This window comes from Neodiprion lecontei, chromosome 1 (assembly GCF_021901455.1).
Source record: "Neodiprion lecontei isolate iyNeoLeco1 chromosome 1, iyNeoLeco1.1, whole genome shotgun sequence".
NCBI lineage: Eukaryota > Metazoa > Arthropoda > Insecta > Hymenoptera > Diprionidae > Neodiprion > Neodiprion lecontei.
The window spans coordinates 26104709-26132647 of NC_060260.1; the positions used below are offsets into that span (position 1 = coordinate 26104709).

The 27939-nt window shown below is 45.6% G+C and overlaps 1 protein-coding gene across 1 annotated transcript; it reads right to left on the reverse strand.

Moving 5' to 3' along the window:
- Window positions 1-17751: 17751 nt before the first annotated feature.
- On the reverse strand, window positions 17752-22703 carry LOC107224988 (muscle segmentation homeobox). The gene is made up of 3 exons (XM_015665273.2): window positions 21540-22703; window positions 19025-19206; window positions 17752-18877 (listed from the first exon to the last, which is right to left on the reverse strand). Exons 1-3 carry the CDS (start codon window positions 22348-22350, stop codon window positions 18626-18628), a joined length of 1245 nt encoding a protein of 414 aa, XP_015520759.2. The 5' UTR covers window positions 22351-22703; the 3' UTR covers window positions 17752-18625.
- Window positions 22704-27939: the final 5236 nt, after the last annotated feature.

Consider the following 27939-nt stretch of genomic DNA (forward strand, 5'->3'; position numbering starts at 1 on the left):
CAAACACCCTTGAAGCTTTCGAAACACTGCACGAGCACTTAAGAGCGGTCGGCACCTTTACTACCGAAAGGACATTATTTTCTCTCGGCTATCGTACTGTCTCACAAGGATCGTCGGGGGCCCTTGAAATAGAACAATGTAACTTGACTCTTTTTCGGTATTTGACGAAGAGTGTTTACCGTCCAGGCCCTGCCGTTGGATATCGTCGGTTCGCCGCACGACCACCGTTTTACCGACGTGCTAAAAACGGCGCTAATCTTTCGCTCGTTCTAGCCGATTATTCCTTGGAAGTTCTTTCTTTCTCCCGCCAAAACCCCACGTACGATTTGGTCAAGGCTCGTGGAAAGGCAGGTAGGCGAGTCCGCGTGAAGACGGTATGCAATATCGACTGCGAGATACCGCTGAGAAATGAATACACTTACCAACTTGACGGGCCGGCTACCACGGACTACCATTCACTCTATTTACATTGCGAGATTGATATTTATTCTTAAGTTAGGTCAGTGACGAGTTAGAACCGGCTGTTTGACGAGGCAATTAGTAAAGGTAGAGCCTTAATTGTGTGTAATGTACCCCGTATCCCTTTGCTTTACTCATATTATGCGGTGTCTCTTCTATTTTACCCGCGTGATTCAACCGCGATATTCTATGTGTATTGTATATCTATATATGACGTACGATGTTGGCTCTCGTTCCTCGGCTTGGTTTGAAAAACCTACGTTGGCATGGCATTGGAATAATATGGAAAACTTCGGCTCCGTGCAGGTAAGAGGTACGCATCGATGATCCGTAGCACATACGGCGACTTCAACCGCAGGCCACAGCGCAAGCATAAAATACGATATGGATCCGAGGGATAACGTTTGCATCCCTGACTCAGAGTCGGATGACCATTGCGTACCGGCATTACAGGACCCTGTCTTACCCGCAACCGTCAATGTTTTCCTATCAGAATATCAGATTACTCGCACAGAAATACGAAAATTACGCTAAAATACGATAAAATTTTGAAATCCATTGTATCCCTGGATTTTCCCAAGGGATTTACCATCCGTCTATTTCCCATGTATAATACTCATGTATATATATATATATATGCATATAGTATATACGCCTTCGTTGCAGAGCCCATGTTTGCGGACAACCGTCCACTCGCTGTCAAATACCAACTGAAATGCCGGGAGAATATTTTCGCGAAAGGGAAGATTGATCGGCTCCACGTTACCGCCTGCAGCTCTGCTTTTGTCCGTTTACCTCTATTTTTCTACTGGAGACAAAATATTGTAGCTGTGACGATGATTGAGAACCTGATTAGGAAGACAAACTATGTATTAAGATGAATTCCTCGAACACCGCCACCGCAGACGTGATCCGCTTCCACGCCGACTCGGTATATCGATCTAATTGTTTCACCCTACAGTTATCGAAAATGACCTGCTGAAATATGCGCAACATGTTGGAAGGTCCGGTATTGCATTTGAGGATCGCTTCACCCTTGATAACCGAGTATTATTAAAATCCATGGATCAGTGGTGTGAGATTCTGGACGCCGTTCAGTCATGCGTGTTCGGTATGAATAACCAATCTGCTTTTCTTCTCATGGTCTACCTTGTGCTCATTACCACGCTCCCCATGGCATGTGCCATATTCGGCACGATGAATATTAATAAAATCATTACCGGGTTCACAGTGCTATTAATTCGAGGTTAAAATATTCCATCTTTGACGCGCCCTTATCGGAGTTATAGGGAGCCGCGGGAGTGAGCGGTGAGTTTTCTGGACTGTAGGTGGGGGGAGATATTAGCACTATCAATCACAAACCCCCTAATCGGGAACCACCCTACGCATTTAACACCACCCTTCTAAGTTCGGCTCTGCAGTGTCGGAACGATTTTGGCAGTGGGGGAGGGAGTCATGTTTTATTCATACGATCGAGGTGGTGGTAAATGATGTCATATTATGGTGTTTCCTATCAATAATGGGAAGCTATTTCCGCTACCGAACATTTTTTGTATCCATATGTATTATATATAAATTTTACGTACGAGTTATGAGGATTATCGGAGAGTGAAACTGAAATTTTGCTACTGTAAGGTGGTACAGTCTTATGGCTTGCGTCATTTCTCAAAGATCGAGCCAGAGGATCTGAAGTCCGGAAGTCAAGCTGCATAAAACAGCTGGAGCTAAATTCTCCTCCGTAATGGACCATCAGGGTTAATGAAAGTCCTGCAAACTGCGCGGCGATACATTTCTTCGTATTCCTCAAAGGTGCGTGAAGATATTGGACGTGCGTCTCTGACATTGTGGCGTAATGGAGGGATTGAAAATTCAAATATCGCCACCATTAAACTGAATAACGACCAACGGCCGTTCGAAATATGAAAACTGCCGTGATTTGCGGCCTCGTAAACGCGTTCATAACGAATAATAATGTCACCAGAACAGCCAACGTCGCACAACGAAGCCGGGGGTTCGTTCTCGACGTTCTGAATGAAAGCCGCCCAAGCTACAATATCGCCCGAGACTTTTTTCATGTCTCATACCGCGCCTTGCCCGCAAAATTAAATAATAAAATATACGCCTCACGCCCGTTAGAATTCGCAACGCTTGAAAGTTCTCTTCTCCGTTTGAGGACAAAGGCGACAAAGGGAGACGGTATTTGAATCTTGGAAATTACCAATATTACGTCGTCTCATGACTCTAAAAAAAAACCATCATCGTAGCAATGACCTTCGTGAAACGCAAGCGCCACAATTTTCGACCATTTCACCAAAGGTTCTGGCCTAAATCGAAGGACTGTACCAAATCTCACGATCATTCGTTTCTACGTTAACTAGCTTGCGTATATATAAGACAATATTTTGGAATTACTTGAGAGAATCGTAACCCTAAAATTTACTTTTTTTGAACCACTTATCGAATATATTACTGTTCAATTACGCCCTCGATTTTCACCCCAACGAAAGGTTCGTGAATTTCAATCTTCATGAACTGCTGAACGTTATTGGTTCATGAATTATGATTTGTGTGAGTAAAAGAGGCAGGTTGAGTTTACCTTGAGATTTGAAATTTTATGAACCTTCCAACGTTTTAATAAATACTTGTGATCAGGTGTACGTTTCTGAGCTATCGATTTTATGTTACGAAACAAACGTCCCGGATGATGAGAAAAATTGAGCAACGCCTCCGGGTTGTGTACAGTGACAATCCGTTCGTGTTCTTACGCTGAAAATGAGACGCAATGCGTGGGTAAGATAATGGCTAATGGGATTGTCCGCGCGCCAATAGTCAACCGATGTAAAACTTAAGTGCACCTCCTTTGGCCATTCTAGTTAACCCGGCGACACTATTTGGCAAGAAGAGGAAAAATTTTTCAGCTCCTTCTTTCATTTTTCATTCCCCCTGGTCTCTCTCTCTCTCGCAGTGAGTTAAGGCCAACGTGCTTAAAGCAAGGTTGTGAGTTTGAATAAATTCTAACCAATCTGGTCTCGATCCTGAACGGATGGTGACTGCCGGGAGTCAAGAGATTGGACGGAGTCGACAAAGAGCCGAATAAATGGACCCGTAAAACGAAAAACTCGGTAGGAGAAATAAGATTTGAATATTGATTCGCTTTATTTAAATTCCGCCTTATCGGGCCTAGGATATCTTCGAAACGGAATTGGAACCGATAGCGTCGTCGTCGTCCTGCAGGGAGGATGGGAAAAGGAACCTGCGAGAGCGGTAGTGACGTAGGACAATAGCCGGCCCCTGAAGTTAGAATAGAATTTAGAAAGTGATTTTTCTTCTCCCCCTTATTCCCCACGGCGACGAGCTTGATCGCGCTTTGTAGAACCTCTTCGATTACACCCGGCAACATCCGATCGGAACTGTCTTTTCCAAGGTGTTTCGACTTTTGCGTTTTGCCGAAAATTTTCACGATTTCGGATCGTGTGCAGGTAAATAACGCACTTCTTTGCACATTTTTCACTTCGAATTCGTACACGTGGGATTCATCAGAGACACCGGGAATCTATCAGTCAATCTCGCATGTTAAAATAACCGATTAACATCGACGCCTAGACAACATTTGAGTCTTGATTAAGAGCTCAGGTTGCCGTTCCATTAGGGTCGTAATAACGTTGACCTCGCAACGATTGTCTCGCACCTTCTAGTCGCGATCACACGGTAGAGAAAATAGCTCATATCGCGGGGCAGGTGGGGCCCGTATATTAAGTTTTAAGTACTTTGGCATAATTAAAGTAATCGTAGAACCGTCTCTGCTCGTTAAATGTCGAAATATTAACGATGAGCGATTATGATTGACTTCGGCATACGTGCAGCGGGGGGAAATCGGCTCATTGGTATACCTACCAGTAATTATAATTCTCCGGGACTTTGACCTTCCGTAGAGGAAATAGGGGATGATGTCGATTTGACCGACGGCAAGCGGTGATGTAACGCATCAAAGGGCGTACATTCACCTAATTTAATGAGGTGTATAAAAGAAAGAAGAAGAAAAACAATCAAAAATACTACTAGAGAACCACAATTTATTATTATAATTTTTTCCCTACAGCTGTAGTGATATATATCAAATTGAATGTTGAGAATTGCGAATTCAAACGAGGCTCTCTTTTAGAGAAGGCAAATCCGACAAAGCAATAACCAAGATTTAGCGCCTGTTCATATCTTCTTATTCTCATAATACTTTTGATTCCTTCTTATTATTATTCACCCCCTTCCCAAACGCGGGGGTTTCGCACCAGCGACTTTTTATAAGGAAATATAATTTCTCGGCTTGGTCGGCAATTAAGAGTTTTCGCGAGGTTTTTCATAAAGCCAAGTTAAATCCTCGCCTGGTCCCAGGCGCGGTTCTTCTTCCCATCTCCAAGAAATATTATATTATTTCTTATTCTTCCTTACCCCCGGTTCCTCTTCGTCGCATTAGGCGAGTGAAATAATTTTCAAAGAATTTCATAACTGTCTCTCGTACTCTCGGCTGAGAATCTGGTACACATTGGTATACGGATACACACACACACACACACACACACATACATACATACTTCACACGTATACTGGCGACAATGGAGTCAGTAGGTGTCCAACAGCGAGGTTCTCAACGCCTGGCAGATACACTCGTTTCCAAATAATTAATAAAAAGATTGAAATTCTTACGCACAAAACCATCGGCAAGTTTTGTTCATTTCTAATAGCGAAAGAAATTTTTAATCCCAAAACTGCGCAAGGGTTGATGATTAATTATGATCCACACACGTCAAGTTGTTTCTGCTTGATTTCCGAGGGATGATTATTATTACTCTCTAAAAATCCCGCTTGATCTCCGGCCGGCTCGTTAAAATCGAAAAATTATCCCGGAAATTGTGGACAGACGCGGCGAGGTCTGGTCGGTGTACGTAAGGGTTGGAAAAGGGGCAGAAACCGGACAAGCGTCCCCCGGCAGGAAACCGGGCGAGGAATTTATTTGAGATCCGTATATTTTTGTGGAAGTAGGTAGGTGCACGGGGAAGACGTAAGCACCTCTGGCGCGCGATCTGTCACCTCTCGCGCCCTCGGCACTTGACTCAACCATTTTATTCGCATTCAAATGGCAGCACTTTAATTTGCATGCTAAGAGTGCCGGCCGTGGGTTCGTTCGTTCGTTCGTTCGTTCGTTCGTTCGTTCGCAGCGTCGTCACCCCTGCCACTCGGCACCACCCAGCCCCGCGGATTTCCATTTAAACTCACAAAATGGCGCTGACTCCGCGAGGCTACAAAATTTTTTATTGAAAGATTCGACGCGGATAGGAGGTGGAAAAACGCATCGCGTCGCAGCGCTACGGTGTGTCGGTCGCGAGTTATTTCGAGATAAACTCCCTTTTATCTCTGTCGCTCCCTTATATATTTTATTCCATGCTGGTTATTTCCCTCCCTTACTTTTTACCGCTTTTTTTCTCTGTATTCTCGCCTCGCACCGCTTTCGGGCAAGAAAGGAAAAACGAATTTGGCACCCTCAAATCGAATCGCCCCGCTTCCGTTCCTCGTTCGTTTCGTGTCGACGCTCTTTTGTTTCTCCCACCCCCGCCATTCCACCCGGCAGACCCACCTAATCGATGCTCTTCTGTTCCTAAATTGACTTTCGATTGTTATTTGATTACGTCATTATTGCAGACTGATGGGTTTTCGTTTACCGATAAGCCGGCGGGGGTGGGGGGTCAAGTGCAGTTGGGCGAAGAGGGCGAAGGGAAAAGGTATACCTAAGGGTGGTTGCCGCAGGGAGGAAAAAATTCTACGGGGTAATATTTTCGTCGAACGGATAAAACAGAAGACACGGGGTGCTCTGTTGGACCAACTGCCCAAACACTACCGGAGGCTGCGCGGCATGCACGCCCTTGCCGATGTATGGGTGTGTTACTGCAACCCCATACCCGGTCGGCGGTGCGCCCCGTAACAGACGAACCCCGAATCTGTTCCGATCCACTACCCTTGAAACAATAAGCCGCGTTTCTGCTCTGTGGCTGAAAGCACAACCTTATCCGTTTACAATGCAAACCGGCGCCCCTTCCGGTAGGATTTTCGAATTTGGAACACTCGCTCCCGCTTCGTGAATCGCACCGCTTCAAAGCGGTGTCTCCTTTTGTTTGCGTAGCTATTAGGATATTTAGGCATTAAGAGGATTCGGGATTTTTCAATATACCTCTGGCTTGTTTGACTTTTACACAAAATGTGTATTAGCCTCTTGGCACGTCTTTGCTCGGGAGGTATATATAATGGTCATTGATCACGTATCCCGCTTCAGCAGCCATCAATAATCCTCAGTTAGCGATCACTTAACTTTTCCGTGAAAATATATATATGTATATACATCCGTGTGTATATACCGCATATACGTTTTAGAAATAAAACACAATCTTCCGAACTCGTATCATCGTCTCGTGAAAACGTACCTGATCAAATCGTGGGCGGACTTCTCAAGCTCGTACGAACCTCGAACAGATCGGCAAGAAATTAGAAATATTAAATTATACAAGACAAATAAAATCTTCTCACGGTGATCGATGAAGCATCTTTTGCTAAATTACTTTTCACGAAAATTCCAAGACGTCCGGATAGAAAAAATCTTGTCACATACGAGTACAGGCGCAAAATAGCAATGAATATTTCGATACGTGACACGTAATTCTGCAGAATGGTTATACGCTATCTGGCGAACGATACCCGACTATATGCGCGTGTGTAGGAAGACGGAAGAAGACGTATGAAATTTCGACTCCGCCCATTGGAGTCTGCAGGCACGGGAGCGTAGAATATATTGGGTCTTCGTAGTCAATAGAGGCAGTTAGGGCGAGGGGCTGCAGGAGAGGGTGGCATTTTATCACAAGGTTGATATACTGGGCGGGCACCGTTATAGAGGGGTTAATCTCTCACGGTCGGTTAGTTCCTATTCCTAACCCAACTCTCGCCAAAACCCTCCTTTCCATTGGCCAATGTTTGCCTGCAGGCAAAGGGCGAAGGGTGCCGCTGCCTCAAATCGGTTTGCCGAAAAACAGGAAATATCTAAACGGGAAGCTGCCGGTCCGTATTTATATCATGCGTTACACACCGTTCTGCTTTGAGTGTGCATTATTTTACTCCGCCAAATTTATCACCGAATCACTCGGTAGAATAATGCAATTTAAGAAGACCAGAGCTGCTTCGATTTCGATGTTTGAAGCACTCTTGCACTCGGGATGACTGGCTTATTCCTGAACACAATTAGTCTTTGGTCAAGGTAACTTTAGTCCTGTTCGGCAGTGTACAAATTTATACCTCGCTGGGTGGACGGGTCAGAAATTGAAATTGAATTTTTATATTCATGGAAAAAATTTTGATCTTCAAATTTCCGGTGCAGATGCATTGACCGTCCAAAGATGATAACGATGCTGGGAGCTGCGGCGGATTGTTTGTAATTCGAAAAATGTCGGCTCAGGTAAAGCACAAGTTGTGTCGCGGCGATCCGCCGTTTGCGAAGGTGAAGCCAGAAGCATGAATTTGGAAAATCGTGCGACGAGCAATTTTCGTTGTGATGTTTGATTGCTGAAAGAACGCAGTGCGATCTTTAAGAAGGTTCTCTGATTAGAGTTAGGTGTAATCTAACGCAAGAAGAAGTAATGATAATAATTTTTTTAATATTTCATTCTTATAAGAATGTTACAACTGACGTTACGACGTAATTGCTTCTGTGGTATTGCTTATGGTACATTAATTTGACAAGATTTTTTTCACTAGTTTAAGGTTGGTTTGGTTTTTTTCAAAATCAAGAGCAAGTCAAGTTCTCCGTTGAATACTGGTGAGCTTGGTTGAATCCTTATTCGTCTGTACACGTAGCAATCAAATAGTTTCTGAAATATATCATTTGTCTTGCAGTAGGTTCCCATGACAGTATTGGGTATTATGTGTTGTTGTTTTTTTCTTCTTGCACACCGTTGTGTCGATAATAATTCTAGGATATACGTTACTTGTTAATCTAATTTCCGCTATTATTTTCTGTATCCTTGATGGCAGATTCAGTTTCAGATAAACTCGAACGCTGCGCTGCAGTTTTATGGTGGGATAAATTGTTGAGCTATTCGAAGCTCCACTTCTCTCCGTGTCTACATATGCAGGAGTATAGGAAATTGGTTGTATTTCTGAAAGGAGGGAAATAAGTATCATAATTATTGATACGCGGTGGTTTCTGGCCGTTTTTAGCGTTTTGTTTTAAGACGAAGGTTCGAAAAGAGGAGCTGAAAGGTGCTAAACGGGAGACTCAGAGCTCGTTAGGATTTTTCCGTTGGTGCTAACCGCGAGAGACAATGCTGTTCTCTGTTGGCCGCTCTCCGCTAACGAGACGAGTGAACACCGCGCGCCCGTCAATTGTTTCAACAAACAGAAAACAATAGACAGTAGCCGCCCGGTACTAATGGCCGGTTTATATGCTCCTTAACTCCTTCTCGACTTCGCCCGCAGCCTTCTTCCCAGACCTACCTTTCGGCCATCTTGGGAATCCTCGGAGACGCTTCATTTGTTTATACCCACCTTCCCTATATTCCCTCTGCCCCCAGGGATATACCAGTTACACTACCGTTTGTTTCAACTTTTATCCTCTCAAGATCGTTAGCTGATTACCGTTCGAGTTGAATAAATTTCGTCGAACGTCGTCCGTCCGGAGCTACCCGAGACGAACGACCTTATTACCGATTCCTTGCCGCGGTGACGTCTTTCTCTACCGGCGTTTCTGCGGTTATACGACAGAACGTCCTCGTCTCGGCTTGCGGCCCGAAGCGCCATTTTTTTTGCTCGGTGAAAGAGAAAAAATAAATAAAGAGAGAAAAAAAAAAAGAAAGATAATAGGGAAACACACCAGTTACGGGCGGACGATTTGCGAGGCGGAAAACCCTCCGCGGTATCTCATCGTCAGACCTGGGCGAATATTAATTACTAATTTGTATGCCTACTTCCAGCGGAGCTACACCCTCGCCATCTAGCCTTGGTTTAAGGCAGGCAGGCAGGCAGGTAATACTGTTTGAAGCTTACGATCTCCGGCAGATCCATGAACGCAATAAGGTATTTAGCATATTATGAGCGTCAGAGGACGCGCCGCGCTGCAGGGAAAGCTTATTATTAAATTTGGCTCTAATGAAAAGTTAACCGGGGGTTGTGGGGTGAAAAGGTGTCTAACGAAGGGCCAACCTAACCCAACGCGCCGAGACCAACCTAAGTTCACTTGTCCGAAGCCCTACAGACCGCTCGTAAAAGTTTAATTTAATTTGTCAATACGCGCGGCGAACGGAGGCAACCGGCGAAACGGGAAAGAAAATAACAAGGACTTCGACCAAACGATACCGCTTTCGAGGCTCCGGACGAGGGGTTGAAAACGTCGGTACGAATGCAAAACGGTACTTGTCCGAAACTTTGAGTTATCGCGGTCTGACCAAAGGCGAAAATCAATCATATGTCAGAGGACGCGACCAACCTCCAGCAATCGCCGTATCGAACGAATTACTCAAGCTTCTTTCGACGTCCGACTCGCCACTCGAAGTGGTATTCGCGAGCTCCGAAGGTGGCGTGAAAATCGATGACGAACGTCCGATCATCCCTCAGATTCGAACGATCCTATCCCGCGTGCAGTGCAGCGTCGGAAGCTGAAGTTGGTGGGGCGTCGATATGAGACGGGGTAATGCGAGAATGGGTACATTTTCATACTACGAAGCTGCGAGCGCAGAAAGGCGTCGTTATCGGGATCCCCGGGAGTCCCTTTCTCCCCCCCATTCGCCCAATTGTTAATAACGCCTCACCCTTATTGGGAAAGATATCGCTACACGCATTACCATGTGAATATAGTTACCTACTTCTGAGGGGGTGAGGCTTTTGCGCAACGCGGAGGGGACTGCGAACGTAGACACATCATCCTAGGAGGGACGACGTAACGTCGAACCCCTTATCAGTTATCTTTGGAGGGATAACGATAAGGGTCTATTCCAGTTATCCAGTTAGCGCCTATTGTTAGATAATTTTAGATCGAATCTAGATACCCGATAATTTCCCCTCCCTAGCGATTCAATGACCGGGCACACAAGGGACAGAATCGGATGACAAATGATTCCTGATAATCTGTTTTTGAATCGTCGTCCTGGTAATACCAGTGTAAAACTTAGCGCTAGTCGATCCCGTCAATTTTAGGTACGAACCTGATTTACGAGATAAAAGTCACGTTGTTGTCTTAAGTGTCGAATTCATTGCGTAAAAAATACAAGTTTCGACAAACTTTTCTCTCCAAAGTATTATTTTGATTTTACGAAAGTACTGACAAACTTGAACGTCTGGGTCACTTAAGCTGCGAATCATTGTGCTAATAAAAAGATGTATCGGATGAGATCTGGAAGCCAGAAAAGACAAGTAAATTATACGTCATGTCTAACCGGATGTCTTTTCGTGTCGCAATTGGAAGATTGCGGTGAGGAGCTGGCTCGAAGTCGAGGATGAAAGCCAACGGCTGGGGTAAACGATGTGGCGATTTTTTCAGAGGATATACCTGAGTCATAGTTTGATAGATTCGTTCGGGCGTCGGGCATCCAGGACCGCCCATCCAAAGAACGCCGTGGACGTCGCTAAGGGTCCAGATTAAACTCCAGGTATAACATGAGACGAGGTACAATATTTATGCCGCACATTGTCTCGCCGCTGTTGCTGTAAGACAACAACTTCATCCGGCCAAGGTGGAGTTATGATCTGTTCTCTCTCCTGGACCACCATCACCACCACCACCATCACTACTCGTACCACACCTACCTAGCTCGTATCTTGCGCTGGTCCCTCGTGTGCTAGGCTGCACGTGCATCTCGGACGCATATTTAAGAGCATAAATGCGTGTAGAGATATCAGCTCGGCGAGCACCTTGTATAATACCGGGTGAAACCTGATTCGAGCAGACTTCGGGGATGACCTGTGTTCGGTTTACGTGAACTTATTACTCGCGTGATGTCGATGAGCATACTTTAAATAAACTGTGATCACGTCTCGCGATTCGATCTATACATGCCGCAGTCTACGGAAGCACGCAATTGTGAAAGAAAATCTCTGAGACGAAAAAAAGATTCCTTCTTATCGGTTGAACGATTCTAATAGCTCCTTGTTTCAACTATTGAATTCTGTTATAACGGTGGTGATCGCTGCGAGCCTGTGTTATGGTTATATTACTTAGACAGTTTTCGAAACCGCGATGATACCGAGGAAAATTTCTCCGCGCAACCCGTGCTAAATTTATACGTAATTAACCGACTATCGCGCCGTGCGCGCTGTTTCGCCGGCCCTGCTACGTATTATAATGCAGATTATGCAGACGAGCGGCGAGTCTCGATGATTCTAAGGAGTCTGAACCGGCTAATTGGTTCGGACGATCTTCAGGCCAGCTGCCATCCTGGCGTGCAAATCGGTTTATAACATCTCTTGAATAACCGCAATTCTTGCCCCATATACGAACCCTGGACGCATATATATATATATATATATATATATATTTCTGCGGCGGCAATAACTAGACACGCTCGATTAACTAAATGGACGATGTTGCTCTTGTGAAATGCCTATAATTTTTCCACTTTCAGTTAAACGAGCCAAGTACGTTTCTTACTTCAGAGTATAGATGTATTATTTGTAGTCACTGCGGATTTGCACAATGAGCATTAATTGACAGTATAGAATTAATAAATTGTCAATCTTAACAAGCGACATGGTTATCAGTCAATTTTTTTCTACTTTCATTAGATTATTGACAAATTGATTTCATCTTTGCATTGGGCAAGAGTCACCAAAACCACGCAGTTCACTGATGTGGTTACCCATTATAAAAGATATTTTGATTTATAGAATTGATTTTGACGAAACTTTGGCCGACGGGTGATTCAATTTCTCGGCGGTTTCTATCGAGCCAATTATACTCACGAAACGTGAAAGAGGAACGGTCACAGATTCAGACGTCGTTGGTTGTGTATAACGCGAGTACGTCTTTGCCGAGATTAAACTCCTCAATTACTCAAACAATGGTTGAGACATAACAGAAATCCCAGGGCGATATCAATTCCTATTACACTGTTAAACAATGTTTCCTGACTTATGCGTCTCATTGTATCATAACGGCAAGATCTTCATTGTTCCGGGTGAGTTTCTTGGGCAAACCAAAGACGCCTCGCTCGAAGCTCCAGCGAGTATTTGGTACAGTCAGAGTCAATTTGGTACAGCCGTCTCGAGTATCAGCGGTGAACTTAGGCGGAGTTGAATTTAGCCAAAGGAGATTAGCCGCCATTTTGTGTCCCCGGAGGGATAAAAACAAGATGGCGGTGGCAGCGTGGTGGAAGCTCTCGGGGCAATTAAATGCTATAATAGCGTTAATTATTATAGTACAACGGGGGTGGCAAAACTGTTGTCCACCATTAGCGGCTCGAAAGAGGCGGAAACGAAAGTGGCAAAATTTCGTTAACGGCATTTCTCCGTTTTTTACACCACGACAAGTGACGCGGGGTTTCAATTGAGGGTCTCGAAGATGTCCAAAGATCAGTCGGCCCGCTTTTATTCACGCCCCCGTATTTTTCGAGGACAAAACTTTCCCCGTCAAGCAGAAGCAATTTCGGTCTGGGTTTAATTACACCCACCCCAAGGGACAATCAGATATAACCACCCCAACACACTCGCCCCAGCTCGCATCGTTTGGCACACAGGCGTCGTACTTTCGCACACACGCTTGACGTTGCCATGTTCATTTTCCCCGATCGAGCTGCACACGCGCGCTTCTCTGCACCCTCGCAGCGGGGGAAAATTCACTACGGGGGTAGAAAATGGCGCGAAAAACATTAGTCGGATAAACAGCGGCAGGATGTGTCCTGCGCTGAAAATTACTCTGCATATTTTCAAACCGAAATTTCCCTCAGGCATAGCGTCTACGAGTCGGGGTCAATTGATCACGCGTAGAAGATAGCGATTTTTGTAATTTGAAGCAAACACGCCATCGAACAATTATTATTATCATGCCGACCGAGCTTACGAGGATTCGTTGTAACGTCAAGTTACAACTTGTAATACGGCAACGCGGAATGAAGGAGAACCCTCGGCACAAAGGTACTTCAGTCTCCCAAGAGGCCTTGACTACCTTATGGACCTCTTAACCCGCAGAACTCAACGGAATGCTTTCACTTTTCTACAACATATTCTTTTGCGAGTAGACTTCGGTGTGGTAAAATCATGCAGTCTTACAATTAGCTGCAGTTTGAATCAGTAGAAATGAAATCGGCGTCGAGTCGACGAATGACTGCGAATAAAACGAAAATAATAATTCAACGTCTGGTTCACTCAAATATGTCATAAAAATAGCGGTGGAACAATTTCCCGGTTCAAGCAGGAAGAAATATCTTTCTACCTTGTAAGAGCAAACCGAAAACTAAGATCGCCGAAAGATATCGAGTTAGATATAAGAGGCTGTACTACCGTATAAGCTGTGAGGTGTGTGTTCAATTTTTGAGGAGCTCGTTCAATCGGCATTGTGAAATTCTCATTGTAAGAGTTATTCTTCATCCTCCCCTCTTCACGGGACACGCACATCAGCGTGTATAGTGAATTCGTTGAGAAGTTTCCCCGTGAATTGAAAATGCGACAGAGCGCCGGGAGTTAATATCTTCATAGAAGCCTGCACCCGCATGGCTTGAGAGTTCTTCCGAGTCAATTCTTCGAAATAAAAATGTCCCCTTTTTTCCCCCGCAGTTTAGTTTTCAGCCCAGAAAGCAACGCGTCGCCGCATTATGACGCTCAATTGAAGTGAATTCCCCGCCGGTCAGGTTGCCCTTTCAAAGAAGTCAAAATCCTGAATAGGACCAATAACAAAGATCGGACAATGCGAGTCTTCGACTAGCTCTTGAGTCTCAGGGACTCCCACTGTATCATGTCTCTTTTTTTCCATTATTCCCCTCAAGAGGGAGTTTTCAAAATCTCGAACCGTCCAAAGAATGGGACACGGGAACGAAACCTGCCGTTTTACGAGCAAATATCTTGTCCAGCGGCTGTTTCCCGACGTGATTCAAGTTCGCCACGTCTGTGGAACGATGCGTTTTCACACGTGAAATCGTCATCATTCGATTTAAGGACTGACCAAAGTTCAGTAAACCGTGAAATAAGCAAACCATACTCATATTTTGGAACTATCTCAGCTTCTTCCGAGTTGCCTTGAACTTGTACCAGTGATTTTGCGTTCAATGTTTCATCGCGTCGACCTCACTGACTTCAACCTCGCGATTCTCAACTCTCTTCGAAATCTGGTCCACCTGCAGCATCCACGCGCGTACCTGGCGCCGTAGCCAAGTGTCGATAACATAATTGAGCAGACTTTTTATCGCATCAAACCGCACACCTTCGGCCACTCAGAACTCGTATACAATAACGATAAATTGAGGATACGGCGAGGCGAGGCAAACGCCGGAGGGCATGGCCGACCACCTACGGCTCCCGACACAGGCCCGTACTTTGAGTCCACTTAGCACAACACAAACAACAATTTAGCAAATGCTCTTATCGCGAAATAAATTCTTCGGGAATAATACGGGATTGCAGCTGCAGGGAGGCAGGGACGAGAAGCATTAAGATTCCCCGTCGATACCGGATAAATTCTCACCCGTTACTCGTGTGCGTGAGGTAAGGTGTTCACGTTCCTGTAAGCATGTAAATATTCCCAGGTTGCAGGGATAGAGAAAACATTGACGAATATCCCGTTGACGGGAGATCGGATATTTATCGCTTCCGCGACTAATTTCAATTAAAAATTAAACCTGCACCCCGCAACGTTGATTAACGCGTAATAATATCGTGTATTAATAATAATTATTCACGTGCGGCGCCCGGAGAGGAAACGCTGCTGTTCAAAAGCGGAGCCGTTAAGCTATCGAGACACAAATCACGTTTATAATTTTACCCACATGCCCAGAAAGGCATCGTGATATTAATCTCGAGATTCGTTCGAAGCGATAATTGAATAAAAATTCCTCCGCAAACAAATATGTGTCTATACGTCGTATTTAATACAGCAGGTATATCCTCGCGGAGTGACCGTCGTAAATTCGAATTCCTAAAATGTCGGGGTGAAGTTGGTGGTTTTTAAAAAAATAGGCACGAAATCGAACAATTAATAAACACGCACAATACGTGGAGGAAGAATACAACAACAAGGCGCTAACAACGCTTATTAACTGCGGGACGACTCCTGGGAGTTATATCGCATCGAGCATAGTTAATCGATAAGTCAGTCTTACGGCAGTCAAGGTGGACGGCGTCGTCGACTGCAGGTCGAATCGTTAGCGGACGGTAAAATTGTACGTTTGAATGGGTCATTTTACTGCGTTAAACCGATTACAATTCCCTCGAATGTGCAGCAGCTAGTCCGCGATTCGCGATTCAAGCACAGATTGCGAACGACTTAAGCGCTGCGCTTTCGTTTTCGGTTGAAAATAAAAAATGAAAGTTGACTACCAACGAAGCCACCGTTCCTTTCGCGTTGCGTAGGTACATATTTTTCACTCAATGTATTTAAAGCAAATTCACGCGGTTTAAACTAATATTATACGTACCTATTATAGCCGAGCACCTCGACGTGTACACGACGCAATGTACGCGATCAGCACTGCCACAAAGTCAACAGTCGAAGCTAATTATTCGTAGATTACCATCTCGTCTTTCCACATATTCCGACCCTGCTGCGCTCGCTGGCACATTCAAAGCTAGCCGGACGCTCGCTTAGCGCGCGGCAATCGACGCGATATTTGCACGTGTTCGAGCCACGCTTGTGCATGTGCAAAACGCTGCGAATGTCTGCTGCATACTTTGCTGCACGCCACTGAAACGCAGTTATAAGGTGTGCGCGAGAGCTTGCGGAACAAAGGCAGAGTGGCTCGTTATTGCGGGTGGTAATACGAAGCTCGAAATATTGAGAATATGAAATCTCTGGTATAAACTGCAGAATTCGCATTATGAAATTGTCGGCTAATCCACAGGTCGTAAACAATCGTTGGAGACAAAAGCCCCTCGCGCGTAATCTGCTACTTTCGCGCAAAGGATATTACACTTAATTCTAGGCTATATAAGGTGTTAAATTGAGTCGGCTTCGTTTAATGAAAAAATGGTCTAGTTATACGAGGCAATTTGCTTCGGCAATTTTTCAAAAAGTTTTATTGGACGGTTGACCTATTTTTTTTTTTTTTTTTGCAGCGCAATGGTCACGTGATCGAGAGACTGAATCGAGAGAACGGAATTCGCGGTTTTTCGTGTCTCAATTTATTCACGTAACGTCTTAATTTTTAATCGCTATTAGTCTCGTGTCCGCGAATATGCCCGGAAGTCACGAGTGGCGTAGTTTTTAGTGTTCCTTAGTTACTTTGTGTAGGCAGGTCCGATCTCTGAATGCGTAGGTTTGCGTGACGGAAGGCAAAGAGGGACGAGATAAATTTTCTTCTTCGCCTCCGTCAACCGAACGAAGTACGCACGTATACGTACACACGTAACGCAATCGGCGTGTAATACGTACGCAAGTATAATAAACATAAACAAATTCCGATCTCTGTTTTACAACCCTAATCAAGCTGCCAGATATTCCCCCGCAACTATTTGTCCGATGAAATTGTCGAATAATATTATACAGTCTGAAATTTATAAGAGAACTATTAAAACCGTTTGACTAACAAGACGGTATAATTAGGAGGCGAATGACTACGGTAGCGGCCAATTACGCACGATTAAAATTCACTGAGACATTAAAACGCGCGAGTTTTCGTAGGAAGAAGAAATTTCGTATAAGTGTATATTTATGGTTCATAGTTTCCTGATATCTCTCCGGGCATCGCTAATTAGCCGAGGATGGTCTTTCGGCAAACAGTGCTGGCTACTGTCTTAAGAACTCGTAATCAAGATGGTGGGACCAACCGCCCGCGGCCGTCGATTCCGAAACTAATTGCTCCGGCTAATTTATTCTCTGGCATCGAACAGTGCCAGCTATTCTTGCGTACCCGGTAATCCTTGTCTCGAATCTTTTTGAGTACAGGAAACCGCGATAGCCGCGTACGGTGCATAAAATACGCAGGGAGAGTGAGAGAGAGAGAGAGAGAGAGAGAGACAAAAGGCTGGAGGAAAGGAGAATAATAAAACCGCAAGTTGGAAGAGAAAGAGAAGATAAAGAGAGAGAGAAACGGATATTACGGGAAAAACGTGTAACGCCGGATGTGAATTTCAGATAATACGTTTTATTAAATAGTATTTCCTTTTTCTATTAATCCGCTATAATATATATATAACAGTCACTCTGTACATTTATACAAAGAAAAAAAAGAATTAAAAAAAAAACAGAATTCAAGTAAAGAGAAGCAAAATTAAACTATATTTCTTTCATACGTGTTTCGTTTGTGTGTATAATACATAATATTGTGTATACCATAATATGTACAAGAGAAAATAATTTGGCACCAATTTATGTACAATTTTAGTCTCGTTATATAACGTATATCATAATCGTACTCGCGTACTGACGTATACATGCGTAAGACTGAAACTATCTATATTTACAACGATTACTATCATTAAATAAGTCTTGATTTACACTTTTTACAAGGTTGAACCCAACCCGTTGGACTTTCTGCTAGATCTCGCGCCCCGAATCGTATATAATCCGGTCGTTCTCTAGGGCCGCAAACAATCTCTCGTTAATCGGAGACACAAAGTTGTTTCAGTATCGGTAGCTTCGATTGTGCCGGAAAGATTAAGGCGAGGCTGATCTTCGTCGGTTGTAATTCCTTGGCTTGCTTCTTACACATAACTGCGCCTGCCGTACATAGCCGTGAACGTAGATTTTCTAACGCGGATCCACCCGAGGATCAGGATCGCGTAACGAGGTAATTCATCCAAGAAGTTCAACCCCAGAGACGGGAGAAAATATTTTAAAAGAGAAAGCGGAGAGTTCCTCTAAACTCCGTCCTGCAGAACTCCGGCGTTTATCCCGACCGCCTTACTGCGATATCAGCAGTGAAAAAGCGAAGGAAAAACGGAAGGACATTTTGGTCCTGAAATTGTACCGCGCGGGGCGACGTCACTGCTGCAGGATTCATTCCCTGTGCTGATGCTGGGACATCGAATGGTGTGGCGGCGGTACCTGGTGCATACCGTGGTGCGGAGGACCGCACAAAGATGGCGGTAGCATTCCCACAGGAAAGAGACTCCCGGGTGGCAGAAGGCCAGGGTGACCACCGTAGAGGGCACTGTGGTGTTGCCTCACAGCCGACATCCGGAGCTTCTCTATCTCGGCTTCCTGGAGGCGCTTCGCCTTGGCGCGCCGGTTTTGGAACCAGATCTTGACCTGCAACGAACCGGGAGATTTCTGGGGTTAGACGAGGGGCTGACCTTGAGGGGTGATAAAAGATCTCACCTCCGACGGTGAGAGGGGCCTTTAATCTCGGCCGAGGCGTAATTCGGAGTACGCCTAGATAGGGATCGTCATCCTTACCTGGGTCTCGGTGAGGTGAAGAGACGAGGAGAACTCTGCCCTCTCGGCGATGCTGAGGTACTGCTTCTCCCGAAACTTCTTCTCCAAGGAGAGTAGCTGCTGCGTTGTGAAAGGCGTGCGAGGCTTTCTGTTAGGCTTGTGTTTTCTCAGGTTGCACTTGATCTTAGCCGGCTCCCCGTTTTCTGCAACATATGTTACAAGGAATTGTTGTAAAAAAATTAAATAATACGAATCGAAGGGTGCAATGTCGGGAAGCGAAAATATATACCCCTAATAGGTCCGTTTACCGAACCATATAAAACCGCGCACCGCATCCTGACGAGTTTTTCTTCGCATTGAATAAACAAGAAATCGTTGATACTTTTTATCCCTACCTGCTATACGTATAACGTACATAATTCATAATTTTCCGTTCCCCGGAACCGCAGGCCTCGGCCTCCTGCTACCAAACCGATTAACTTTTTAGTAACGAAACCGCAAATTCCGCCCGAAGTCTCGGTGCGACCGGCGATGATCGACTCGCGACGGCGTGTAAACGGTTCTTATCGTATCCTACGCTGCATCGAGTCTGTAGATCCTTCGTCGCAAAGAACTCGATCCGCCTCCAATACAGATAGGTAATGGGCTCGGAACGGATTAGCGTGGGTCAACTCGGTCGTTGTACCGTCCCGTTGAAACGCGTACAATTTATTATATCATAGGTAGTTTATTGTTGCTTTGTACGAAGGCGATGTCGGTGTGCGGGGCACGGCACTTAGTACTAAATTACACGGCACGGGCACGCTCTGTAAGAGTGCAGCGACTGCACTAACGGCAGCTGTAATGTAATTCAGCGTTGCCGTTCATCGAGCGGCGTGGCACGAGACCGTAATTCTGTTTCTCCTCTCGTGTTTTAAGCTCCGCCGATTCCGCGGCTGCTATCGCGGCGAAATCAGCTAATTATTTTCAATACATTCCCAGATTGGAGAGATTAAAAGCCCCGCGAACGTTTTTGGTCAAAGAAATTCCAAATACTTGGGACTAATTGGACCCTTAGCGTGCAGCCTCCGGAACGATACAAAGACCGGTGGCTATATCCGTTGTTATAGCGCGCGAGTCGAGGTGAAATTTGAAATTCAGAAAGGCGATCTCGTCGTTTGTTTGTTCGCCGATTCGGCCGCAGAGCCTTCTTCGGGTTTCGCCTACAAATCTGTCAATTGTTTCGGACAAATCCAGTTGGGCTGCGCCGCAAATCACGTTCCTGATCTCTTAGGCATTCCTCTCCATCGGCCGTAGCTTCCGAACATCGGGATTGTTTTGAATTGCAATTTCTTACCGCGTGTATAGAATTTCATTCGCCACCCCAACCGTTCGGCAGCTGTTTTCGGGGTGGCGCGGTGAAAAAACTGGACGAAATTGAGGTGAAACGAAAACGAGAATAATAAGGATGAAAATAAGAAGAGAAGGAACCGAGGAACCAAACAAAAACAGGGGAAGTAAAGGGAAAAATAAGACGAAGGTGTAAAAGTTTGAAGGACTTACGTGTTAGGGCTCTTGCGCCAAGAGGCCGTATTTCAGAGTTATGTGTCTCGCCCGCCCCCCCATTTCGGCCTCCCCCCGTAGCCGCGTAGAACCATGAAAATATCGTCGAGGAATAAAACCGAAATATTATGGTATATCCTCCACCCATTTAGTCCTCGCCTCGCCGCGTTCGCCGCGTACCAAATGAAGAAATTAAACAGACTATTAAATCATTTAACGTTTCGTTACGTAAAATTCGTTGAGTTCCAAACTGCCGTCGGAAACCCGTCATTAGCTCTCGCTACCCGACCATTAGGTAATAACGCAAATCAATTTCCTCTCTTCTCGTTTTCTACACATACGTATAATATACATACACCTAGACTTTTCGGTTTCGGTCGCCGTCGTGAGATTTCCTTCGGATCGTGGCATCCATTGTTTCGAGCCTGTTAAATACATCTCTTTTTTAATAAACATTGAGCGACCTGCGATCGTCCACGTGTTTCTTTTTTCCGCACGAAGCGAGAGCTTTCATAATTGGGTGCTTTTATCTGAATCGTAAACAGCTTTTTTGTTTTCGTCCTTATCTCATCATTCCTCTTCACCTCCCTGCGCAGAGTTTTGTCGACAAATTAATTACAGCCTCTCTTGTATCGAGGAGCTCGAAGCGTAACCCGTTAATCGCCAATGTCTTATCTCTCATCCACCTCGCCCGGGTCGAACCAAATGGAAACACGATTAAAACCGACGTAAGCTTAAAGACACAACAACTCTTCGACGACATCTGGCCACTTTTCTGTCATTAAAATCCAGCGACTAACAAGAAGCTGAAGCTACTCGGCTGCCGCGGTCTAACCTAAAAGCGCCTAGCAATATTTCTTCCCGTCGGTCGCAGACGTGTCGTTTCGAGCGTAAGCTTTGCTCGCGTCGATCAGCGACCACGCTTCAAATGAAAACCCCACCAACTCCACAGGTCAACGAACTATCAACGATCAAGATGGAGCTTTAAGCTTACCGTTCAATGGAGCATGGTGAGAAAAGTGAGCCGGAAAGAAGCTCGCGGCCGCAGCGGCGGATTGGTGGCCGCCCCAAACGGCGGAATGAAGGCTCGGCGGCATGCCGGAAATTGCTCCGAGCGACGGAAACCCGCCAAGATAGGCGGGGGTGGGTCTGACCGGGGTCGGACTCGACGCCTGCTGGAGTTCCTCGACGTCCACGAGGCTGCCCTCGTCCTCGTCCTCCATGTCAAGCTCGGCATCGCCCTCCGAACACGGGGAGCTTCCGCAGGGCGAACTCTCGACGTAGCTGTCGGTGATTCTGAGGTCCGCCGGGTGCTTCGGCGACATCGAATTCCCGATTTCGGGGGTGCGCTGGTCGCTGCTGGAGAACGCCGGCGATCCGGAGAGCCGGAAGTCGACGCCGTGCCGCCTCGGTGACCCGGACAGCTCCTGAGCTTCGGGGAACTTTGACGCGGTCCTGAGATCCGAGCCATCCTTCGGCGAGTCCAACCGCATGAAGAGCGTCATTCTTGGATCTGCGGCCGGGTGCTTTGACAGATTGGTAGGAAGTGGGGGCGGCGTCCTGAGGAGGTGCTGGTGGACCGGGGAGCACGAGGTGATCGGTGAGGACCTGGGGGAGCCGGAGGACGCGCTGCTCACTCGCGTCGAGTAGTCCGTGGGCTTTTTGGTGTCGGCGAGTAACGCGGCGACGGAAAAGCTCAGCTGATGAACGGGCCGAGTCGAGGCCTGGGGAGCCTCCGCCCGGTTAGGCGACCCGGGTGTTGTGGTAGGGGGTGTTCCCGGGGAAGTCATTCTTAGTACAGTCATTATCGACGCCCGATTATCGCTGCGGCGGAGATTAAGCTCTCGGTTTCGGAGCCTGGTGCACCGAAGCTTCCTAGCTCGATGCTCCCGTCGACATTTCCCGTTGAGGCTTGGGGGGGTTGAAGTCGGGATGAGATTCGACGTTTCTCACACTCGGGGCGCACTTTGCGGGGATATTTGCTCCGGGTCACAGTTGTTAGGTACCGAACAGTGGGTACTGATCACGGTCACAGGTTTAGGGATACGGTGACCTACCACGAGGTACGCGAACGGCTGATCCAACAGAATCGATGGACCAAATCGCGGCGGCGTAGAAACTGCGGAAAGATCTTTACGAGGCGAGCTCTGACAGTGGACTGACGACGAGGAAGCCTGACCACCGGGACTCCGGTTTGCCTTTTTCGCTTTTCCTTCGAGGAGAGCGCGAATGGTGGGGGGTAGAATCGAAGAGGAAACCGCGGCAAGGCGGAGCTGCCCGTTGAGGGACGGTCCCGCAGACTCCGCCCACCAGAAATCGAGTTTCCGTTGCCAGCTCGGGTAACCGGGGGTGAATTTTTACAAAGAGTCACCGGGGTGAACGCGGGGATTGACGGAGCGTCTGGTAGGGATGCGAGAGTAGAACCGCGAAGCGATCCAATCGGGTGAGGTGCTCTCGCTGCCGAGACGGTAATGAGTGTAATTGACCAATTAGAGCCGCGAAGTACGGCAAAAAATATCCTCTCAGACCCTCACTGATTATCATATTCAATTACTTTCCTTCCTACAGAGAAATGTCGCCGGTATTATAGTATACGTTTATTGATTAAACTGACTAGCACCGAACCGATATCTTGTCAATTTATTTCACTACTTATTTTCGCTGTAACCGCACGTACAATTTATTACCCGTAAAGGATACGCGGTATATACCAACATTCACCGACTTTCCATTAACGATTTTCTCTCTTAACAATATGTATATATGCACGTTCAACGACCACTTACAGCAATGCTGGAACGTGCAAGGTTCTCGCTTTGAACTACGGTACAAGTTACTCACGGGCTACGGTTTTCACACTGCAATTAGCCGCACCGATAACAAGTGTACCTATATTGAAAAGACACGGTCGCTGCGAAGGGTGGTTGGTGCGATAAGACTTACCGGTATTGCATTGTCTGCCACTTACAATGCTTCGCGAACCGCATTTTTACTTATATATTCTTAGCTGACCCAATTAAATTAATAATATCCAGTCCCATTTTGTAGCTTCGAATATAGCTACCGCTTGAAGTTCAGTGGCACAATCCCATGTTGTTGTTACCATCTTACACAAGCAAACAAGCTCAATCATTAACTCGATTGCTAATTGCAGCTGTGCATCGTTCGACTACTTCAAAACTCGTTTCACGTATATCGTATAAGTGAAAACCGAATGTTACATCAGACGCAAAAAGCTCGCTAAAAATCCATACTTGCAATATCATTCAACGTGCAATGGACAGAATTTTCAAGCAACCGTTTCAATATTGGCATCTTTGTCACCGAATTTGATGCAACACTTTCTGCGAGCTGCAGTATCAGACACGGTTTGATTTGTACCTTCGATTCAACGGTGGAACGGCATCGAAGTAGGTACCTTGGGATGTTTAATCGAGATTCTATCCCGTGAAAAATGACCAGGAGGGTGACAGTTGTGCAGTGTGTAAATTATTCCGTGTTCATTTTTGTTCGGTTCTGGATTCGAGAATATGGTCCTCGTTTGTTCGGAGGCTGCGGGCAGATCGCATCGTTCTTCACATCCGTCATGTTTATGGGGCGTCGTGACGTCACATCGCGGCCCAGCGATAAACAAAAACAAACGAGCGTCGATAGCACGGCGCGATAAAGCGCGCGATGAAAACCAGCTAACACGTTGAATTGAATATTACATCGTCGCTTAGCCAGATCTTCGAGCAGTATGTTAATGGCACTTGGATCCGCATACAAAATGAAACGCTTGAGCGCTTCGCCCCGGCGAATAACCAAGCGCACTCCTTTGGAGAAGGCGGTAAATGTTGAATTGCCAAGCCGAGTTGGCATCGAGGGATACGTGATACACGAGTCGCCATTTTTTATTTTTCGCAAAAGGTGTTCGCTCGCTTATATTTTCGCCATTTTTTACCGTTGCCTTTTTCCTCTCTCTCTTTATCTCTTTGTCTCTCTCTCTCTCTCTTACGTTGCGGTGCACGAATCAAGAAACGTGCAACGAACAAGATTATTTCACGGTGATAATCACTTGTAGTAACTAATTAACCGAGTCTACCGTCGGAGGTTACGTGCTGTGGCAATATGAAATACTTGCATGTAAAATGTCATAGATGACGAGATCTGCAATATCCGAGGAAAATTCAGTTCTTCAATTTATTTGTGTGTACCTGTTCCCGTTTTATCACCCAGGTTTTTTTTTTCTCACCGAGGTAAAAGACTGGAAGTTGTACCTGCAGGCGGATTAATTGAAAAACAAAAACTGCACAGGAGATGCGATACAAGACACACGGTGAGAAGCAAAATAAGCAAAAAGGAACTCGAGCAGACGAACAAGCCGGAGGCTGAGGTGGCTGGGTGCAGGAGCTGGGTGCGGAGTGTAAACGTTTGTGTTCTGTTTAACAGGATATAATTAAGTTGGCACTGAGCGTCGGGACTCGTTAGGAGATTTTAAGAGGCTTTTTATTAGTCCTCCAAATTTTTTTCTCACTCCCCGAACCGTGCTCCGTTCCCTCTCGTTCTCTTCGTCGTCCCGATCCTTGTCACGGACATGGCAGCGGTACTCGTCCTTTCTCGGCAGATATTTCGCTGCATAATATCCGCGCCCGTATTATACCTATGTGAATAATTAAATGTAAACACGGTTCGAAGGAGACGACAGACGCGCCCGTTGCCTTAAGGAGAGGGTTGGACTCAGGTACAGGCTGAGAAAGGAGACGTTAAATAGATAGGAAAGCTTCGCTCCGGGGATGCTCGCGTAATGAGGACCACCCGCTACTAACACGCGTCTACCAGCCGCGGCTTCGATGGTAACACCGAATTTCATCTGGAATTTTGAGTGATTTCAGGATTTCCTCTCGCGCAATTCAGTCCCGCTCGTGCTTCGATTCTTTTCTTTGCTTTTTTCTCTCTTTTTTTCTTCGTTCAGCTGGAATATTTTACACGCGCGAATGTCTGCGTGCCGCAGTTGCATCCCGATAACAGCTACCGTTTTGATCTGTTCAATTTATTCGCCATGTTGTTGTCGTTGGTTCTTATCCTCATTCGTCACGCGCGCAACTTCCACCCTCGTCCGGAGCGTAAAGAGATAATTTCTCGTGGGCGTGTATAACCGGAAGCTGGTAAGACTAAGCCAACAAGACGTCGAGTTTGAACAAATGGAGGTCGGGGCAGACGGATAACGAGTAATGATCTTGGTCGAGTGTCTTTTGTTTGAGCTGGCCACTCAGGGTCCGTTTGTTTTCTTCGCCCTCTGTCTTAGCTTTTGTTAATTTCTCGGTGCGCCGCAAACACTGAATTTATTTTCTTTCATTTCATTTTCTTCCTTCTTTTCGTTTCGTTTCCTTTTCTTCTTTCATTCACGGGAGTCGAGTAATGAACGCGGAGTGAACGAAACGCGACGATCCCCTTCCCTCCCTCTCTCTCTCTCTCTCTCTCTCGAGCAAAATCACGCGAGCAAAAGGACCGACTTAATAATCCAGCGACCAAGCGCGTTAACCGGAGGTCTAAATTGATCCCTAAAATAAATGCCAGGCCAGAAACTCTGGAGGAATGGGGGTGGGGGTGTGTGCTTTGCGCAGGTGATACGGCAAACCGCGTCATGCCGCGCACGATGTTCCGTTAATTATCAGCATGGTGGCGTACGTGGTGGTACATCGAGCGCGAAACCGGCATCTCTCTTTCGGCCTACTGAAATTCAAGTCAAATTGTCGTTAAAATTACAAACACGGTGGTCTACATCCCTCTTGCTGGCTGTCGTCCGCAAAATTAGATCGGCTATTCTAAGCCAACTCTCCTGACGCAGTTGCGCGTTCCAGTTGACGTCGCGGCGAAGAAAGATATACTTTTTGCACTCTTTTAGTCACCCGAAGATTGATCGGTCTTCGAAGTCTGTTTATAAATTTATCAATTTTATTTATACGTACCGTCAATTTAGAATTAATAGCCAATTTTATGGTCGATCAAACCGACACTGAACCGGTCGTATCAAGAGCGTCAGTCTTTTTTTTTGTCAATTTCAAGCACGATGTTCTGCACTTTCCTTTCTGATGTAGTCAGAAAACCCCCATTCTCCGGGCCACCAAACATTCCTAGAGAAATATATAGTATTTTCAGTTTTGTAGAGGGTATAATCGTATGAACGCTCATAAAAAATTTCTTCAAATCAGTATCAGTGGTTGACAGATAAACTGAACATTTTGTAAACCCTGGCGTTTTTTTTTTTTTTTTTTCTCTCTTCAATAAATTGGCAATCATTTTCAGGCGTCGGTAGGATAAACTGCTTTGGTTCAGTGTATAGCGTCAATGTTAAATAACGTTCCCTCAAATTGATAATTTTCCGTCAAGTAATTATGACCGTTGACTTTTGAGCTTTATGAGCACTGGTGCAATTCTGGTGTAGTTGGTGAGTGTAGAACAGCTATTACAAGGTCAGATTTGCGATTGAATATTTGAACCGTGCTAGAGACTCGAAATGACTGGCGGGATGCTCGTAAAAATTCATTTGAGACGATAGCGATTGTTGGTAATAAAGATAAATGAGGTCGAGCACTAGCCGAAAGACGTTTGAGGTTAAGCGAGCATTCGTCTTATTGTTAGCTGCAGGATCCCAGTTTTTCAATAACAGTCAGTGCTTCTGATTACATTCTTTTACTGCTTTAACTTTCCGTTCTTCACATCACGCGCGCAACGCGTCTATAATAGTTTATCTCTGCGTTTTTACTCGGTTCTTTCAAAGAATCCTGCTCAACAGTATTACGCGTTGTAAATCACTCTCCTGCGATACTCCGTACACAACAAAACGAAGCTTGCGACCAAACGATCTCTGAACTCTCGGCGATCCTGGTTTGAAGGGTCGAAGGGTGACGACCTCGATACCGCTAAGAATGACGCGGTAACTTTAGACGGACAATGTCTTCATTCTGCTTGTTTACTTCGCTTTATTCTTAACGCGAGTGTCGAGAAGTTCTTCTCTTCCGCATCGCGAAAGTTTCGAGCATCACCGATGAGAAGAAAAATTGTTTCCTTACTTGCGACATTTTTAAATAACTATTGCTAGCAGTTTGACCTTTCAACCAGCCCCGGAAGCCATTCAACCGGGGACTTTTGGTGAACATAAAATTCCCCCAACGAAGCTTCTGATTCACAATATTTTTTATTATCAGAAAAAAATTGAACAAGTTACGATGCCGCAATTGAACTCAACGGAAACGTAACGGTTTCGGACCTTTAGCTCTCACAATCAGTTTTTTTCTCGTATACCGAGACGTAACAGAATCGCGTTTTCGTTGTTCAATTGGCGATAATTCCCCAGCCTGTAGAAAAAAAAATAAATAAATAAAAAACAGTAAATTTTTACGGTGGTGGAG